Source organism: Parambassis ranga, chromosome 2 (assembly GCF_900634625.1).
Source record: "Parambassis ranga chromosome 2, fParRan2.1, whole genome shotgun sequence".
In the NCBI taxonomy this organism is placed as follows: Eukaryota; Metazoa; Chordata; class Actinopteri; family Ambassidae; genus Parambassis; species Parambassis ranga.
In genome coordinates this window covers 10299004-10317610 of record NC_041023.1, presented here as the reverse complement: position 1 = coordinate 10317610, position 18607 = coordinate 10299004, and the positions used below count along the sequence as shown (strand labels likewise).

Here is an 18607-nt window from a genome sequence, read left to right as displayed (position 1 = left end):
TTTCAACTCTTACTTTGTTTTTAACAGCAGCAGAGAAACGCAAGCACTGCACAGTTACATGAACCTGCTGCTCTGCTTCATGCTCTCATTATTACACGACCTGATTACCAGCTTAGATAGATAGATAGATCTTTATTGTCATTGTCACAAGTACAATGAAATTTAAAGTGCTCTCCAGTCAGTGCACCATTCATTCTACGGCAGCACGTAGAAGGACACAGAAGTCTCTGTGTGATGATATTCCTCCTGAGTGTTCTCAGAAAGTACAGTCTCTGCTGGGCCTTCTTCAGCAGCTCAGCGGTGTTCACACTCCAGTATAGGTTGTCTTCGATGTGGACACCCAGGAAGCAGAAGTCAGCCACCTTCTCCACATAGTCCCCGTTGACAATTAATGGTGGGATGTCGGTTTTCTTTCTTCAACATCCGACACTGACCACCCTTAGCTTCCTGCTGATTGGCTGAGAATCCCGGCTTTCTGTGTGAAACCTCCCTCCTTCTGATCTTCACCTGCTTATAATCATTTTAAGGTTTTATGGTGACCCTCCTCTTCCTCTCTAGCTTCTTTTTACAGTATGGCTGTAGTTTCTTCTGGAGGGAGTGGTGTGTGTGTACTTGTAGTTTTTTCTTCCCTTTTCTAAAAATCTAAGAGCACGCGATGACAACTGATGAGCTCTGCAACGCGACAGATTGTAACCTTTATAATAAACTGTCATTTATTACAAAGTCAGCCTTCAGCCGTCACGTCTGATTCTTGACCTCTGTCCTTCTCTCACTCTGACGACCCCCTTCAAATAAAGAGTTCACACCAACAAGATCCAGTAAAATCTAAACATCCTGCCCTCCTCAGCAACAAGCAGGAAGCCATGATGGAGTCACATGTGAGCAGCAGTCACATGACCAACATTCAGAGAGTATCTGTCTGACCTGCAGCTTTCTGCAGCTGATTTCTGTCTGAATAACTGAGTTATTCTGCACACACACACGCTGACTGCTCTTTGACTGCAGACATGATGGAGTGTGTGTGTGTGTGTAGAGGAGCAGTGACCAATCCGAACACACTGACTGATCATATAAATAATTTAAAATATATATACTTTTCTAAATGTACCTGATTTAGATTTGGTGCTTACAGCAGATAAAATCATATATTTAACTGTACTATAACTGCCATGAATACTTCCTGCTCTTGGAGCTGAATGTTTTGCAAACACAACAGAGCTTGAACCTGAACAAGGAGCTGCAGTCTGTCTCCTCGGATTTTGCTGATCATTGAGGCAAAAAAATGAAAGGTTTTTTTATCTGTGTGAGTGCACCAATGATAATTAAGAGTAGATCCTGGTCAAGGCTGCAGGTGGAGTATGAGCTGTGTGTATCCTCTGCCTGTCAAAGACTCCATCCACCACCAAAATAAGAAAGTTGACTGTTAATGTATTTTCAAGACATGGAAGGCATTTACACAGTATGATGTGCTGATGTGTTGGGACATATTTAGCTTAAAAAAGTAAGGGAGGAAGGACTTGGTGCACCCTGAAGGTGGAGCTGAAGTGCCATGCATCAGTTGTCTACCTCCCCAGGACACTGCAGCCCTCATTACAGGGGACTGCTACTGTCAGCTGTGCTGTTTCTCATGTGTAACCCTTATTCAAGAGTCTAGAGTCTGATCTCACTGTTTGTAGGAACTACACTGCAGTTTTGGGCGGATTGTCTTCAGTCCATTATTTGCATGATTTGGCAGGTCTGGTTTTAGATCTGCAGATTGCACCCCCTCCTACATTAGCACAGGCCACTGGTGCAGCTTTGACACCTACTGCTAGGAGGTTTTTTTAATGCACAAAAATGGGAAAGCAGTTTTTGTGACTGGGGGGACAGGACACAGAAAAGCAGGGCTCTCTGATAAGGTGGACCAATGTGACCACTAGTGTGACATGTGGCGCCCTCGGTGACACCATGAGCTTCTTCCGGGTGTCACCTCTTTAACCGGCGTCAGATTTATTGTGGCAACGGCGCCCTTAGCAACGGGGCGGGTCCATGGAGACGAACAACAGTCCGAGTAGTGAAGGAATGCTGGGCTGCACGGTCAGCAGGCACGAGGAAAGAAATCTGATTAAACTGCATGTTTGAGGACTTCTTATTGGCTCACCTCATACCGCTGCTGTGAGGTGAAGATGGGATGCCTAAACTCGACGCACACGGCGGTTGAGCCGCTGGTAGGCGCGGAGGTGCAGGAGGTAGGCTCGGTGTGTGGAGACGTGTTACAGAGATTTACGTACTGTATCCTACCAATGATTTAGCTGCTGATTCTCATTCATTATTAACCAAAACTAGCAACTCTAAGTGAGAAACTTCTGCTAACTCATACAACACTATCAATAAAATCAGTCAATCAAATTAAAGGATGGAACATAAATGTGAATAAATTGCCCTTAAAATGATCACATCATAGTGCTAATATTTATGTTTTAAAACATGTGACTAACAAAAGGATACGTTGAATTAAACAATTTAATACTTAATAATCTTGGCCTTTGCCTGAGTATTGGCAGCTCTTGGGGATTTTATGCTTCATGATTGTATCTTTGTTTTATTGTATTTTACTGCATTTGTCTCTTTTATGTATTTTATTAGTTTGAGTTTATTTTATGTATTTTAATGTTAAGCACTTTGGTGGGCAATGCCCTTATAAATGTGCTATATAAATAAAACTGACATTGACATAATAATAAACCTTAAAATGTTTGTAGACTAACCTGAATTAAAAAAAACTACAAATGAAATTAGTGTTAGATTTAGTTAAATATAAGTTATACCTGTCCTCTGAAATGAAAGAGTGACAGATTTTCTCTGGTTCTACATTTACACCAGCCAAAATTGGCAAAATTTACTTCAATCTCTTTGTAGTGTATCATTGTTGTTGCTGAGTTACTGTATTCATGACAATATGTCAACACAATGATGATGTCACCAAGACAACGTCACGTCTGGGATTCAGGATGCTGTCAAATTGTGATAATGTGTGTGTGTGTGTGTGTGCTGCCAGGAGGAAACTACAAGTAAACTCAGCGGTCGTAGGGACTCTGCTGTGTCGAAGGGCACTGCGGACAGCGGGGTGGTGATGGAGAACACAGAGATCCCCAACTTACCCAACACAGTGCCCAGTGACCTTCCTCCTCTAACATCAGTGAGCGTCACAGAAAGTGAGGGGAACAAAGAAACACAGCACAGTGAGGATGTGCTCCACACAGGCTGGAGAGAGAAAACCTGTGTCTTAAAATGTGTTTATGTTCTGTCTGCTGCTCCAGGTCAGCTGCTGCAAAACAGCACAGAACAGAACCGTCCAACGGCTAGAGAGATCCTGGAGGAACTGCGTCAGCAGGGAATCATCCCAGAAGGGCAGAGAGAGGCCGGCAGTGGCGCAGGAGAGGCCTACATCATCATGGTGGGCACCTTGTTAGCATGCTTCATTCACATTATCAATGCTATGATAAAATATGTAACATTGTGTGTGTGTGTGTCAGCTGGATGACAGTGAAGGGTTCCGGCGAAGGTACCCTGCCAGACTTAAGTCTCTGAGTGTCAAAAAAGCTCCCCGCAGCAGAGAACAGATTGATGAGAAGATGAGGCTCGCTCATGAGAGACGCAAGGTAGTGTGTGTGTGTGTGTGTGTGTGTGTGTGTGTGTACTAACCACCTTCTTCTAATGTCTTCTCTCTCACATGCTTGATTTTTCAGTCAAAGGAAGATACGCTCAAAACACGTTTAAGAGTCAAGTCTGCACGTATTCGTGGCCCCACTCCTGTCTGCATCACTGAGGAGGATGAAGATGCAACCATTACCCCTGTGGTGCCGCTGCAGTTACCTGTCAGTCCTGACAGACAGATTGGTCGAAAAGCTGGTGAGGAAGGAGAGTGGGTGAGAAGGGCTGGAGGTGACGGCAGGGAAAAAAGTGGCCCCGCTCCTGTCTGCACCACTAAGGGTGATGAAGATGCAACCATTACCCCTGTGGTGCCGCTGCAGTTACCTGTCAGTCCCGACAGACAGATAGGTCAAAAAGCTGGTGAGGAAGGAGGGTGGGTGAAAGACACTGGAGGTGACGACAGTGGCCTCCCTCCTGTCTGCATCACATAAACCCAATAGTGGATTGGGTTTATGCCAATAGTGGATTGGGTTTATGCTCTGGAATGCTGAATTAAAATAAACGTTGTTCTCGGACCTGCAGGACTTTGTAGTCACTTCAGCTGGACACGCGTCAGAAAGTCTCACCTACGCTTACTACGTGGCCGATTGTGGTGAAACACCCACTTCATAGGACGTGAGCCAAACTCAAACATTTTGCACTGTGAAGACTCCTCTTTAAGATATATATTGTTTGCAGGTAAATAGACAGGATGTCATTAAGCATCAGCACTTTAATGGAGGTAACATTATTATATATATTTGCAATTAGGAGGGATCAGTCTGGCACTGAAAGTACTCCTGCACCACGTGCTGCTGAGGAACAGGAGTACTTTCAGTAGCCAGACTGATCCCTCCTAAATGCACCACTGAGTGCCACTGGAGGTCATTCCTTTCTGTGGCCATCAAACTGTACAACTCTTCCCTCTGAGATCAGACAATCTAACGCACTGTCTTGTAATTATACCCATATTGGATTTATAGTAGGCAAGATTTTACTGCACACAGTTTTAGTTGTATTATATATGACTGATGATATATGACTGATCGGTATTCACTTGCCTGGATTTTACTTGAATGTTTATTAACGTTTAGAATTTCTAACCTGTTTTATTTTTATTTTACTCTTACTACTCCTGTTGGACTTGAGATGGCGCTGTTTCATTTCCCTTTAGATGAGCTACTAGGAAAAGTCTGAGTAACATGAGGAAGTGCCTTATGTGAAAAGACACATTAAAAGCTTATTAATCAATAAAGTTCCAGCTTTTCTTTAACTGTAAGCATGTACAGTGGCAGTGTGTGTTTGTTCAGCAATAATTTCAACCTGTTGTTTTTGTTCGTATTTTTTTCAGCGTGAGCCTGTGGGTGTGATCTGTGTGTGACTGTGCTGTGGGTATTCAGCTGTTCCTGTGACCTCTGACCTCTTAGCTTTCCTTCTACCTGACAGGTCTGCTAAAGCCAAAGGGATGACACAGGTTACTCCTGATGTGAGACAGTTGTCACTGAACCAACACATGTGTCCTGTGAAGTTAAAGATTATTGGAAAGAGAGAATAAATAAGTTTGGCTAGTTCACTAAAGTGAAAGTAAGGCGCCTGTGCTGAACCGTTACGGCCCAAAAATGTGTGTTGTGTAATCTTGTATTAACGGCAAGAGCTCTCACTCCTTTGATCACAACCCAACCACCTCACCCCTCTTAAGCATTTGCCTGCCTTGCACCCCAGCATACAGCACCTCTCTCCTCTGCCTCTGTGTCTTTAAGGCGCCATGCTGATGGCGATCTGGCAGAAGGGGATGGTTGACAAGGAGATTCAGACCCTGACCAGGGAGATGATATCATTAGGGAAGTGATGTCATGGCCGAAGGAGTGGAAGAATTTGATGGTCGACAAACACTCGACAGGAAGGGTGGGAGACAAAGTTAGCCTGGTGTTAGCACCAGCGCTAGCTACCTGTGGCTGTAAGGTAGACTCCACGTTGTGGATTATCATATATTGTACTGATTATTATTGAGTGATCAGTTTATACAAACTAAAATCCTCAAAGTTCCAGCAGATTCCAGAGAAGCACTTCATGTGTGTGTCCTCATGTGTGTGCTTATGATCAGTGGGCAGGGCTTAGTTCACACAGGAGGAACTCTGGATAAACTGGAATCTATTCCAGGATTCAACATCCACCAATCAGGACAGCAGGTGGGGCAGACTCTTCACTCATGAATGAAAATAAATCTTCAGGTCAAAGTCATCCAGTCAGTGCATTTGATCTGGAGTCCTGGTTCAGGTTGCAGCAGATCTGTACCTCCATGTGTGACGCCCTCTCTGGTCTGACCTGCAGATCAGGTAAATCCTGGCCTCAGTGGGCTGTTGCATTGTGGGTCAGACGAAGATGTTGGTTCCTGCAGATCGAGTCCCGTACGCTGTGCGGGACGCCACCAGCACCGTGGACAACTTACCGCTCATCGCTGGTGCTGACTCGGGATTAATGACCTCCCCTGATGCTTGTGTGTGCATTGTGTGTTGGAACGTGTTGTGTTTGTGTGTTCAGGTTCCATCATCTCAAAGAAAGGAGCAGAGTCACTGACTGCCCTGGTGCTAGACGTGAAGTTTGGACGTGCCGCTCTGTATAAAGACCCAGGGTGTGGCCATTGAGACGGCTCGGATGCTTTCCTCGGCCCAAAGTGATTACTACGGTGTCCCTGGGTCAGAGGGTCAAAAAAGGTGAGAGGTCATGGCTGAAGATGTTCATCATCATGTTGATGATGCGTTCAGGGCCTGCTGACCGTGGTGTGTGCTTTCAGGCGACCCGTGGCTGCGGTTGCATTACGAGGATCCAGCTCCATCCAAAGACCAGGTGAATCAACTGGAGAACACTGTGACCGTGGGAACAGATGGAGGCACCCAGCGCACACTGGTGCAGGAGATACTGTAGCGCGCCTGTAATCAACTCCAGACATTTCAACTCTTACTTTGTTTTTAACAGCAGCGGAGAAACGCAAGCACTGCACAGTTACATGAACCTGCTGCTCTGCTTCACGCTCTCATTATTACACGACCTGATTACCAGCTTAGATAGATAGATAGATCTTTATTGTCATTGTCACAAGTACAATGAAATTTAAAGTGCTCTCCAGTCAGTGCACCATTCATTCTACGGCAGCACGTAGAAGGACACAGAAGTCTCTGTGTGATGATATTCCTCCTGAGTGTTCTCAGAAAGTACAGTCTCTGCTGGGCCTTCTTCAGCAGCTCAGCGGTGTTCACACTCCAGTATAGGTTGTCTTCGATGTGGACACCCAGGAAGCAGAAGTCAGCCACCTTCTCCACATAGTCCCCGTTGATAATTAATGGTGGGATGTCGGTTTTCTTTCTTCAACATCCGACACTGACCACCCTTAGCTTCCTGCTGATTGGCTGAGAATCCCGGCTTTCTGTGTGAAACCTCCCTCCTTCTGATCTTCACCTGCTTATAATCATTTTAAGGTTTTATGGTGACCCTCCTCTTCCTCTCTAGCTTCTTTTTACAGTATGGCTGTAGTTTCTTCTGGAGGGAGTGGTGTGTGTGTACTTGTAGTTTTTTCTTCCCTTTTCTAAAAATCTAAGAGCACACGATGACAACTGATGAGCTCTGCAACGCGACAGATTGTAACCTTTATAATAAACTGTCATTTATTACAAAGTCAGCCTTCAGCCGTCACATCTGATTCTTGACCTCTGTCCTTCTCTCACTCTGACGACCCCCTTCAAATAAAGAGTTCACACCAACAAGATCCAGTAAAATCTAAACATCCTGCCCTCCTCAGCAACAAGCAGGAAGCCATGATGGAGTCACATGTGAGCAGCAGTCACATGACCAACATTCAGAGAGTATCTGTCTGACCTGCAGCTTTCTGCAGCTGATTTCTGTCTGAATAACTGAGTTATTCTGCACACACACACGCTGACTGCTCTTTGACTGCAGACATGATGGAGTGTGTGTGTGTGTGTAGAGGAGCAGTGACCAATCCGAACACACTGACTGATCATATAAATAATTTAAAATATATATACTTTTCTAAATGTACCTGATTTAGATTTGGTGCTTACAGCAGATAAAATCATATATTTAACTGTACTATAACTGCCATGAATACTTCCTGCTCTTGGAGCTGAATGTTTTGCAAACACAACAGAGCTTGAACCTGAACAAGGAGCTGCAGTCTGTCTCCTCGGATTTTGCTGATCATTGAGGCAAAAAAATGAAAGGTTTTTTTATCTGTGTGAGTGCACCAATGATAATTAAGAGTAGATCCTGGTCAAGGCTGCAGGTGGAGTATGAGCTGTGTGTATCCTCTGCCTGTCAAAGACTCCATCCACCACCAAAATAAGAAAGTTGACTGTTAATGTATTTTCAAGACATGGAAGGCATTTACACAGTATGATGTGCTGATGTGTTGGGACATATTTAGCTTAAAAAAGTAAGGGAGGAAGGACTTGGTGCACCCTGAAGGTGGAGCTGAAGTGCCATGCATCAGTTGTCTACCTCCCCAGGACACTGCAGCCCTCATTACAGGGGACTGCTACTGTCAGCTGTGCTGTTTCTCATGTGTAACCCTTATTCAAGAGTCTAGAGTCTGATCTCACTGTTTGTAGGAACTACACTGCAGTTTTGGGCGGATTGTCTTCAGTCCATTATTTGCATGATTTGGCAGGTCTGGTTTTAGATCTGCAGATTGCACCCCCTCCTACATTAGCACAGGCCACTGGTGCAGCTTTGACACCTACTGCTAGGAGGTTTTTTTAATGCACAAAAATGGGAAAGCAGTTTTTGTGACTGGGGGGACAGGACACAGAAAAGCAGGGCTCTCTGATAAGGTGGACCAATGTGACCACTAGTGTGACATGTGGCGCCCTCGGTGACACCATGAGCTTCTTCCGGGTGTCACCTCTTTAACCGGCGTCAGATTTATTGTGGCAACGGCGCCCTTAGCAACGGGGCGGGTCCATGGAGACGAACAACAGTCCGAGTAGTGAAGGAATGCTGGGCTGCACGGTCAGCAGGCACGAGGAACGAAATCTGATTAAACTGCATGTTTGAGGACTTCTTATTGGCTCACCTCATACCGCTGCTGTGAGGTGAAGATGGGATGCCTAAGCTCGACGCACACGGCGGTTGAGCCGCTGGTAGGCGCGGAGGTGCAGGAGGTAGGCTCGGTGTGTGGAGACGTGTTACAGAGATTTACGTACTGTATCCTACCAATGATTTAGCTGCTGATTCTCATTCATTATTAACCAAAACTAGCAACTCTAAGTGAGAAACTTCTGCTAACTCATACAACACTATCAATAAAATCAGTCAATCAAATTAAAGGATGGAACATAAATGTGAATAAATTGCCCTTAAAATGATCACATCATAGTGCTAATATTTATGTTTTAAAACATGTCACTAACAAAAGGATACGTTGAATTAAACAATTTAATACTTAATAATCTTGGCCTTTGCCTGAGTATTGGCAGCTCTTGGGGATTTTATGCTTCATGATTGTATCTTTGTTTTATTGTATTTTACTGCATTTGTCTCTTTTATGTATTTTATTAGTTTGAGTTTATTTTATGTATTTTAATGTTAAGCACTTTGGTGGGCAATGCCCTTATAAATGTGCTATATAAATAAAACTGACATTGACATAATAATAAACCTTAAAATGTTTGTAGACTAACCTGAATTAAAAAAAACTACAAATGAAATTAGTGTTAGATTTAGTTAAATATAAGTTATACCTGTCCTCTGAAATGAAAGAGTGACAGATTTTCTCTGGTTCTACATTTACACCAGCCAAAATTGGCAAAATTTACTTCAATCTCTTTGTAGTGTATCATTGTTGTTGCTGAGTTACTGTATTCATGACAATATGTCAACACAATGATGATGTCACCAAGACAACGTCACGTCTGGGATTCAGGATGCTGTCAAATTGTGATAATGTGTGTGTGTGTGTGTGTGCTGCCAGGAGGAAACTACAAGTAAACTCAGCGGTCGTAGGGACTCTGCTGTGTCGAAGGGCACTGCGGACAGCGGGGTGGTGATGGAGAACACAGAGATCCCCAACTTACCCAACACAGTGCCCAGTGACCTTCCTCCTCTAACATCAGTGAGCGTCACAGGAAGTGAGGGGAACAAAGAAACACAGCACAGTGAGGATGTGCTCCACACAGGCTGGAGAGAGAAAACCTGTGTCTTAAAATGTGTTTATGTTCTGTCTGCTGCTCCAGGTCAGCTGCTGCAAAACAGCACAGAACAGAACCGTCCAACGGCTAGAGAGATCCTGGAGGAACTGCGTCAGCAGGGAATCATCATAGAAGGGCAGAGAGAGGCCGGCAGTGGCGCAGGAGAGGCCTACATCATCATGGTGGGCACCTTGTTAGCATGCTTCATTCACATTATCAATGCTATGATAAAATATGTAACATTGTGTGTGTGTGTGTCAGCTGGATGACAGTGAAGGGTTCCGGCGAAGGTACCCTGCCAGACTTAAGTCTCTGAGTGTCAAAAAAGCTCCCCGCAGCAGAGAACAGATTGATGAGAAGATGAGGCTCGCTCATGAGAGACGCAAGGTAGTGTGTGTGTGTGTGTGTGTGTGTGTGTGTGTGTGTGTGTGTACTAACCACCTTCTTCTAATGTCTTCTCTCTCACATGCTTGATTTTTCAGTCAAAGGAAGATACGCTCAAAACACGTTTAAGAGTCAAGTCTGCACGTATTCGTGGCCCCACTCCTGTCTGCATCACTGAGGAGGATGAAGATGCAACCATTACCCCTGTGGTGCCGCTGCAGTTACCTGTCAGTCCTGACAGACAGATTGGTCGAAAAGCTGGTGAGGAAGGAGAGTGGGTGAGAAGGGCTGGAGGTGACGGCAGGGAAAAAAGTGGCCCCGCTCCTGTCTGCACCACTAAGGGTGATGAAGATGCAACCATTACCCCTGTGGTGCCGCTGCAGTTACCTGTCAGTCCCGACAGACAGATAGGTCAAAAAGCTGGTGAGGAAGGAGGGTGGGTGAAAGACACTGGAGGTGACGACAGTGGCCTCCCTCCTGTCTGCATCACATAAACCCAATAGTGGATTGGGTTTATGCCAATAGTGGATTGGGTTTATGCTCTGGAATGCTGAATTAAAATAAACGTTGTTCTCGGACCTGCAGGACTTTGTAGTCACTTCAGCTGGACACGCGTCAGAAAGTCTCACCTACGCTTACTACGTGGCCGATTGTGGTGAAACACCCACTTCATAGGACGTGAGCCAAACTCAAACATTTTGCACTGTGAAGACTCCTCTTTAAGATATATATTGTTTGCAGGTAAATAGACAGGATGTCATTAAGCATCAGCACTTTAATGGAGGTAACATTATTATATATATTTGCAATTAGGAGGGATCAGTCTGGCACTGAAAGTACTCCTGCACCACGTGCTGCTGAGGAACAGGAGTACTTTCAGTAGCCAGACTGATCCCTCCTAAATGCACCACTGAGTGCCACTGGAGGTCATTCCTTTCTGTGGCCATCAAACTGTACAACTCTTCCCTCTGAGATCAGACAATCTAACGCACTGTCTTGTAATTATACCCATATTGGATTTATAGTAGGCAAGATTTTACTGCACACAGTTTTAGTTGTATTATATATGACTGATGATATATGACTGATCGGTCTTCACTTGCCTGGATTTTACTTGAATGTTTATTAACGTTTAGAATTTCTACCCTGTTTTATTTTTATTTTACTCTTACTACTCCTGTTGGACTTGAGATGGCGCTGTTTCATTTCCCTTTAGATGAGCTACTAGGAAAAGTCTGAGTAACATGAGGAAGTGCCTTATGTGAAAAGACACATTAAAAGCTTATTAATCAATAAAGTTCCAGCTTTTCTTTAACTGTAAGCATGTACAGTGGCAGTGTGTGTTTGTTCAGCAATAATTTCAACCTGTTGTTTTTGTTCGTATTTTTTTCAGCGTGAGCCTGTGGGTGTGATCTGTGTGTGACTGTGCTGTGGGTATTCAGCTGTTCCTGTGACCTCTGACCTCTTAGCTTTCCTTCTACCTGACAGGTCTGCTAAAGCCAAAGGGATGACACAGGTTACTCCTGATATGAGACAGTTGTCACTGAACCAACACATGTGTCCTGTGAAGTTAAAGATTATTGGAAAGAGAGAATAAATAAAGTTTGGCTAGTTCACTAAAGTGAAAGTAAGGCGCCTGTGCTGAACCGTTACGGCCCAAAAATGTGTGTTGTGTAATCTTGTATTAACGGCAAGAGCTCTCACTCCTTTGATCACAACCCAACCACCTCACCCCTCTTAAGCATTTGCCTGCCTTGCACCCCAGCATACAGCACCTCTCTCCTCTGCCTCTGTGTCTTTAAGGCGCCATGCTGATGGCGATCTGGCAGAAGGGGATGGTTGACAAGGAGATTCAGACCCTGACCAGGGAGATGATATAATCAGTGAAGTGATGTCATGGCCGAAGGAGTGGAAGAATTTGATGGTCGACAAACACTCGACAGGAAGGGTGGGAGACAAAGTTAGCCTGGTGTTAGCACCAGCGCTAGCTACCTGTGGCTGTAAGGTAGACTCCACGTTGTGGATTATCATATATTGTACTGATTATTATTGAGTGATCAGTTTATACAAACTAAAATCCTCAAAGTTCCAGCAGATTCCAGAGAAGCACTTCATGTGTGTGTCCTCATGTGTGTGCTTATGATCAGTGGGCAGGGCTTAGTTCACACAGGAGGAACTCTGGATAAACTGGAATCTATTCCAGGATTCAACATCCACCAATCAGGACAGCAGGTGGGGCAGACTCTTCACTCATGAATGAAAATAAATCTTCAGGTCAAAGTCATCCAGTCAGTGCATTTGATCTGGAGTCCTGGTTCAGGTTGCAGCAGATCTGTACCTCCATGTGTGACGCCCTCTCTGGTCTGACCTGCAGATCAGGTAAATCCTGGCCTCAGTGGGCTGTTGCATTGTGGGTCAGACGAAGATGTTGGTTCCTGCAGATCGAGTCCCGTACGCTGTGCGGGACGCCACCAGCACCGTGGACAACTTACCGCTCATCGCTGGTGCTGACTCGGGATTAATGACCTCCCCTGATGCTTGTGTGTGCATTGTGTGTTGGAACGTGTTGTGTTTGTGTGTTCAGGTTCCATCATCTCAAAGAAAGGAGCAGAGTCGCTGACTGCCCTGGTGCTAGACGTGAAGTTTGGACGTGCCGCTCTGTATAAAGACCCAGGGTGTGGCCATTGAGACGGCTCGGATGCTTTCCTCGGCCCAAAGTGATTACTACGGTGTGCTGCGAAAATCCAAGCATCAGATGGAACTGAAGGCACCAGCAGATGGTAACATAACAGTGCAGTGATGGTGCGTTCACGTGACAGCGGGTGACAGTGAACCCCTCTCCGTTTATGTCTGCAGATGTAGTCCTTGATGTGGACGGTTTGGTTCCGGCTCAGGTTCTTCATAAATTGGGGGCGGGGCGATCAAAGGTCGGGGAGCCTATCAATCACAGTGTAGGGGCAGAGCTACTGGTGTCCCTGGGTCAGAGGGTCAAAAAAGGTGAGAGGTCATGGCTGAAGATGTTCATCATCATGTTGATGATGCGTTCAGGGCCTGCTGACCGTGGTGTGTGCTTTCAGGCGACCCGTGGCTGCGGTTGCATTACGAGGATCCAGCTCCATCCAAAGACCAGGTGAATCAACTGGAGAACACTGTGACCGTGGGAACAGATGGAGGCACCCAGCGCACACTGGTGCAGGAGATACTGTAGCGCGCCTGTAATCAACTCCAGACATTTCAACTCTTACTTTGTTTTTAACAGCAGCGGAGAAACGCAAGCACTGCACAGTTACATGAACCTGCTGCTCTGCTTCACGCTCTCATTATTACACGACCTGATTACCAGCTTAGATAGATAGATAGATCTTTATTGTCATTGTCACAAGTACAATGAAATTTAAAGTGCTCTCCAGTCAGTGCACCATTCATTCTACGGCAGCACGTAGAAGGACACAGAAGTCTCTGTGTGATGATATTCCTCCTGAGTGTTCTCAGAAAGTACAGTCTCTGCTGGGCCTTCTTCAGCAGCTCAGCGGTGTTCACACTCCAGTATAGGTTGTCTTCGATGTGGACACCCAGGAAGCAGAAGTCAGCCACCTTCTCCACATAGTCCCCGTTGATAATTAATGGTGGGATGTCGGTTTTCTTTCTTCAACATCCGACACTGACCACCCTTAGCTTCCTGCTGATTGGCTGAGAATCCCGGCTTTCTGTGTGAAACCTCCCTCCTTCTGATCTTCACCTGCTTATAATCATTTAAGGTTTTATGGTGACCCTCCTCTTCCTCTCTAGCTTCTTTTTACAGTATGGCTGTAGTTTCTTCTGGAGGGAGTGGTGTGTGTGTACTTGTAGTTTTTTCTTCCCTTTTCTAAAATCTAAGAGCACACGATGACAACTGATGAGCTCTGCAACGCGACAGATTGTAACCTTTATAATAAACTGTCATTTATTACAAAGTCAGCCTTCAGCCGTCACGTCTGATTCTTGACCTCTGTCCTTCTCTCACTCTGACGACCCCCTTCAAATAAAGAGTTCACACCAACAAGATCCAGTAAAATCTAAACATCCTGCCCTCCTCAGCAACAAGCAGGAAGCCATGATGGAGTCACATGTGAGCAGCAGTCACATGACCAACATTCAGAGAGTATCTGTCTGACCTGCAGCTTTCTGCAGCTGATTTCTGTCTGAATAACTGAGTTATTCTGCACACACACACGCTGACTGCTCTTTGACTGCAGACATGATGGAGTGTGTGTGTGTGTGTAGAGGAGCAGTGACCAATCCGAACACACTGACTGATCATATAAATAATTTAAAATATATATACTTTTCTAAATGTACCTGATTTAGATTTGGTGCTTACAGCAGATAAAATCATATATTTAACTGTACTATAACTGCCATGAATACTTCCTGCTCTTGGAGCTGAATGTTTTGCAAACACAACAGAGCTTGAACCTGAACAAGGAGCTGCAGTCTGTCTCCTCGGATTTTGCTGATCATTGAGGCAAAAAAATGAAAGGTTTTTTTATCTGTGTGAGTGCACCAATGATAATTAAGAGTAGATCCTGGTCAAGGCTGCAGGTGGAGTATGAGCTGTGTGTATCCTCTGCCTGTCAAAGACTCCATCCACCACCAAAATAAGAAAGTTGACTGTTAATGTATTTTCAAGACATGGAAGGCATTTACACAGTATGATGTGCTGATGTGTTGGGACATATTTAGCTTAAAAAAGTAAGGGAGGAAGGACTTGGTGCACCCTGAAGGTGGAGCTGAAGTGCCATGCATCAGTTGTCTACCTCCCCAGGACACTGCAGCCCTCATTACAGGGGACTGCTACTGTCAGCTGTGCTGTTTCTCATGTGTAACCCTTATTCAAGAGTCTAGAGTCTGATCTCACTGTTTGTAGGAACTACACTGCAGTTTTGGGCGGATTGTCTTCAGTCCATTATTTGCATGATTTGGCAGGTCTGGTTTTAGATCTGCAGATTGCACCCCCTCCTACATTAGCACAGGCCACTGGTGCAGCTTTGACACCTACTGCTAGGAGGTTTTTTTAATGCACAAAAATGGGAAAGCAGTTTTTGTGACTGGGGGGACAGGACACAGAAAAGCAGGGCTCTCTGATAAGGTGGACCAATGTGACCACTAGTGTGACATGTGGCGCCCTCAGTGACACCATGAGCTTCTTCCGGGTGTCACCTCTTTAACCGGCGTCAGATTTATTGTGGCAACGGCGCCCTTAGCAACGGGGCGGGTCCATGGAGACGAACAACAGTCCGAGTAGTGAAGGAATGCTGGGCTGCACGGTCAGCAGGCACGAGGAACGAAATCTGATTAAACTGCATGTTTGAGGACTTCTTATTGGCTCACCTCATACCGCTGCTGTGAGGTGAAGATGGGATGCCTAAGCTCGACGCACACGGCGGTTGAGCCGCTGGTAGGCGCGGAGGTGCAGGAGGTAGGCTCGGTGTGTGGAGACGTGTTACAGAGATTTACGTACTGTATCCTACCAATGATTTAGCTGCTGATTCTCATTCATTATTAACCAAAACTAGCAACTCTAAGTGAGAAACTTCTGCTAACTCATACAACACTATCAATAAAATCAGTCAATCAAATTAAAGGATGGAACATAAATGTGAATAAATTGCCCTTAAAATGATCACATCATAGTGCTAATATTTATGTTTTAAAACATGTCACTAACAAAAGGATACGTTGAATTAAACAATTTAATACTTAATAATCTTGGCCTTTGCCTGAGTATTGGCAGCTCTTGGGGATTTTATGCTTCATGATTGTATCTTTGTTTTATTGTATTTTACTGCATTTGTCTCTTTTATGTATTTTATTAGTTTGAGTTTATTTTATGTATTTTAATGTTAAGCACTTTGGTGGGCAATGCCCTTATAAATGTGCTATATAAATAAAACTGACATTGACATAATAATAAACCTTAAAATGTTTGTAGACTAACCTGAATTAAAAAAAACTACAAATGAAATTAGTGTTAGATTTAGTTAAATATAAGTTATACCTGTCCTCTGAAATGAAAGAGTGACAGATTTTCTCTGGTTCTACATTTACACCAGCCAAAATTGGCAAAATTTACTTCAATCTCTTTGTAGTGTATCATTGTTGTTGCTGGGTTACTGTATTCATGACAATATGTCAACACAATGATGATGTCACCAAGACAACGTCACGTCTGGGATTCAGGATGCTGTCAAATTGTGATAATGTGTGTGTGTGTGTGTGTGCTGCCAGGAGGAAACTACAAGTAAACTCAGCGGTCGTAGGGACTCTGCTGTGTCGAAGGGCACTGCGGACAGCGGGGTGGTGATGGAGAACACAGAGATCCCCAACTTACCCAACACAGTGCCCAGTGACCTTCCTCCTCTAACATCAGTGAGCGTCACAGAAAGTGAGGGGAACAAAGAAACACAGCACAGTGAGGATGTGCGCCACACAGGCTGGAGAGAGAAAACCTGTGTCTTAAAATGTGTTTATGTTCTGTCTGCTGCTCCAGGTCAGCTGCTGCAAAACAGCACAGAACAGAACCGTCCAACGGCTAGAGAGATCCTGGAGGAACTGCGTCAGCAGGGAATCATCATAGAAGGGCAGAGAGAGGCCGGCAGTGGCGCAGGAGAGGCCTACATCATCATGGTGGGCACCTTGTTAGCATGCTTCATTCACATTATCAATGCTATGATAAAATATGTAACATTGTGTGTGTGTGTGTGTCAGCTGGATGACAGTGAAGGGTTCCGGCGAAGGTACCCTGCCAGACTTAAGTCTCTGAGTGTCAAAAAAGCTCCCCGCAGCAGAGAACAGATTGATGAGAAGATGAGGCTCGCTCATGAGAGACGCAAGGTAGTGTGTGTGTGTGTGTGTGTGTGTGTGTGTGTGTGTGTACTAACCACCTTCTTCTAATGTCTTCTCTCTCACATGCTTGATTTTTCAGTCAAAGGAAGATACGCTCAAAACACGTTTAAGAGTCAAGTCTGCACGTATTCGTGGCCCCACTCCTGTCTGCATCACTGAGGAGGATGAAGATGCAACCATTACCCCTGTGGTGCCGCTGCAGTTACCTGTCAGTCCTGACAGACAGATTGGTCGAAAAGCTGGTGAGGAAGGAGAGTGGGTGAGAAGGGCTGGAGGTGACGGCAGGGAAAAAAGTGGCCCCGCTCCTGTCTGCACCACTAAGGGTGATGAAGATGCAACCATTACCCCTGTGGTGCCGCTGCAGTTACCTGTCAGTCCCGACAGACAGATAGGTCAAAAAGCTGGTGAGGAAGGAGGGTGGGTGAAAGACACTGGAGGTGACGACAGTGGCCTCCCTCCTGTCTGCATCACATAAACCCAATAGTGGATTGGGTTTATGCCAATAGTGGATTGGGTTTATGCTCTGGAATGCTGAATTAAAATAAACGTTGTTCTCGGACCTGCAGGACTTTGTAGTCACTTCAGCTGGACACGCGTCAGAAAGTCTCACCTACGCTTACTACGTGGCCGATTGTGGTGAAACACCCACTTCATAGGACGTGAGCCAAACTCAAACATTTTGCACTGTGAAGACTCCTCTTTAAGATATATATTGTTTGCAGGTAAATAGACAGGATGTCATTAAGCATCAGCACTTTAATGGAGGTAACATTATTATATATATTTGCAATTAGGAGGGATCAGTCTGGCACTGAAAGTACTCCTGCACCACGTGCTGCTGAGGAACAGGAGTACTTTCAGTAGCCAGACTGATCCCTCCTAAATGCACCACTGAGGGCCACTGGAGGTCATTCCTTTCTGTGGCCATCAAACTGTACAACTCTTCCCTCTGAGATCAGACAATCTAACGCACTGTCTTGTAATTATACCCATATTGGATTTATAGTAGGCAAGATTTTACTGCACACAGTTTTAGTTGTATTATATATGACTGATGATATATGACTGATCGGTCTTCACTTGCCTGGATTTTACTTGAATGTTTATTAACGTTTAGAATTTCTAACCTGTTTTATTTTTATTTTACTCTTACTACTCCTGTTGGACTTGAGATGGCGCTGTTTCATTTCCCTTTAGATGAGCTACTAGGAAAAGTCTGAGTAACATGAGGAAGTGCCTTATGTGAAAAGACACATTAAAAGCTTATTAATCAATAAAGTTCCAGCTTTTCTTTAACTGTAAGCATGTACAGTGGCAGTGTGTGTTTGTTCAGCAATAATTTCAACCTGTTGTTTTTGTTCGTATTTTTTTCAGCGTGAGCCTGTGGGTGTGATCTGTGTGTGACTGTGCTGTGGGTATTCAGCTGTTCCTGTGACCTCTGACCTCTTAGCTTTCCTTCTACC

General features: G+C 44.8%; 2 protein-coding genes and 1 pseudogene across 2 annotated transcripts; all 3 read left to right on the top strand.

The window, feature by feature from the left end:
- The first annotated feature begins 2084 nt into the window (after positions 1 to 2084).
- LOC114432305 (uncharacterized) lies at positions 2085 to 4410 on the top strand. The gene is made up of 5 exons (XM_028400231.1): positions 2085 to 2228; positions 3038 to 3194; positions 3300 to 3436; positions 3516 to 3641; positions 3729 to 4410. Exons 1-5 carry the CDS (start codon positions 2166 to 2168, stop codon positions 4122 to 4124), a joined length of 879 nt encoding a protein of 292 aa, XP_028256032.1. The 5' UTR covers positions 2085 to 2165; the 3' UTR covers positions 4125 to 4410.
- Positions 4411 to 4821: 411 nt separating this feature from the next.
- LOC114432231 (thymidine phosphorylase-like) lies at positions 4822 to 6727 on the top strand (annotated as a pseudogene).
- An 8812-nt stretch (positions 6728 to 15539) lies between these two features.
- Positions 15540 to 17905, top strand: LOC114432307 (uncharacterized). Its single transcript, XM_028400234.1, has 5 exons — positions 15540 to 15717; positions 16527 to 16683; positions 16789 to 16925; positions 17007 to 17132; positions 17224 to 17905. The coding sequence occupies exons 1-5, from the start codon at positions 15655 to 15657 to the stop codon at positions 17617 to 17619; spliced, it is 879 nt and encodes a 292-aa protein (XP_028256035.1). The 5' UTR covers positions 15540 to 15654; the 3' UTR covers positions 17620 to 17905.
- Positions 17906 to 18607: the final 702 nt, after the last annotated feature.

What these genes read in the sequence shown, in the direction of transcription:
- LOC114432305 (XM_028400231.1), top strand. Translation starts at nt 2,166, where the DNA reads ATGGGATGCCTAAACTCGACGCACACGGCGGTTGAGCCGCTGGTAGGC. An exon ending in TAGGCGCGGAGGTGCAGGAG is followed by an intron (nt 2,229 to 3,037) that starts GTAGGCTCGGTG and finishes GTGTGCTGCCAG; the next exon opens with GAGGAAACTACAAGTAAACT. An exon ending in TCGCTCATGAGAGACGCAAG is followed by an intron (nt 3,642 to 3,728) that starts GTAGTGTGTGTG and finishes TTGATTTTTCAG; the next exon opens with TCAAAGGAAGATACGCTCAA.
- LOC114432307 (XM_028400234.1), top strand. Translation starts at nt 15,655, where the DNA reads ATGGGATGCCTAAGCTCGACGCACACGGCGGTTGAGCCGCTGGTAGGC. An exon ending in GAGAGGCCTACATCATCATG is followed by an intron (nt 16,926 to 17,006) that starts GTGGGCACCTTG and finishes TGTGTGTGTCAG; the next exon opens with CTGGATGACAGTGAAGGGTT. An exon ending in TCGCTCATGAGAGACGCAAG is followed by an intron (nt 17,133 to 17,223) that starts GTAGTGTGTGTG and finishes TTGATTTTTCAG; the next exon opens with TCAAAGGAAGATACGCTCAA.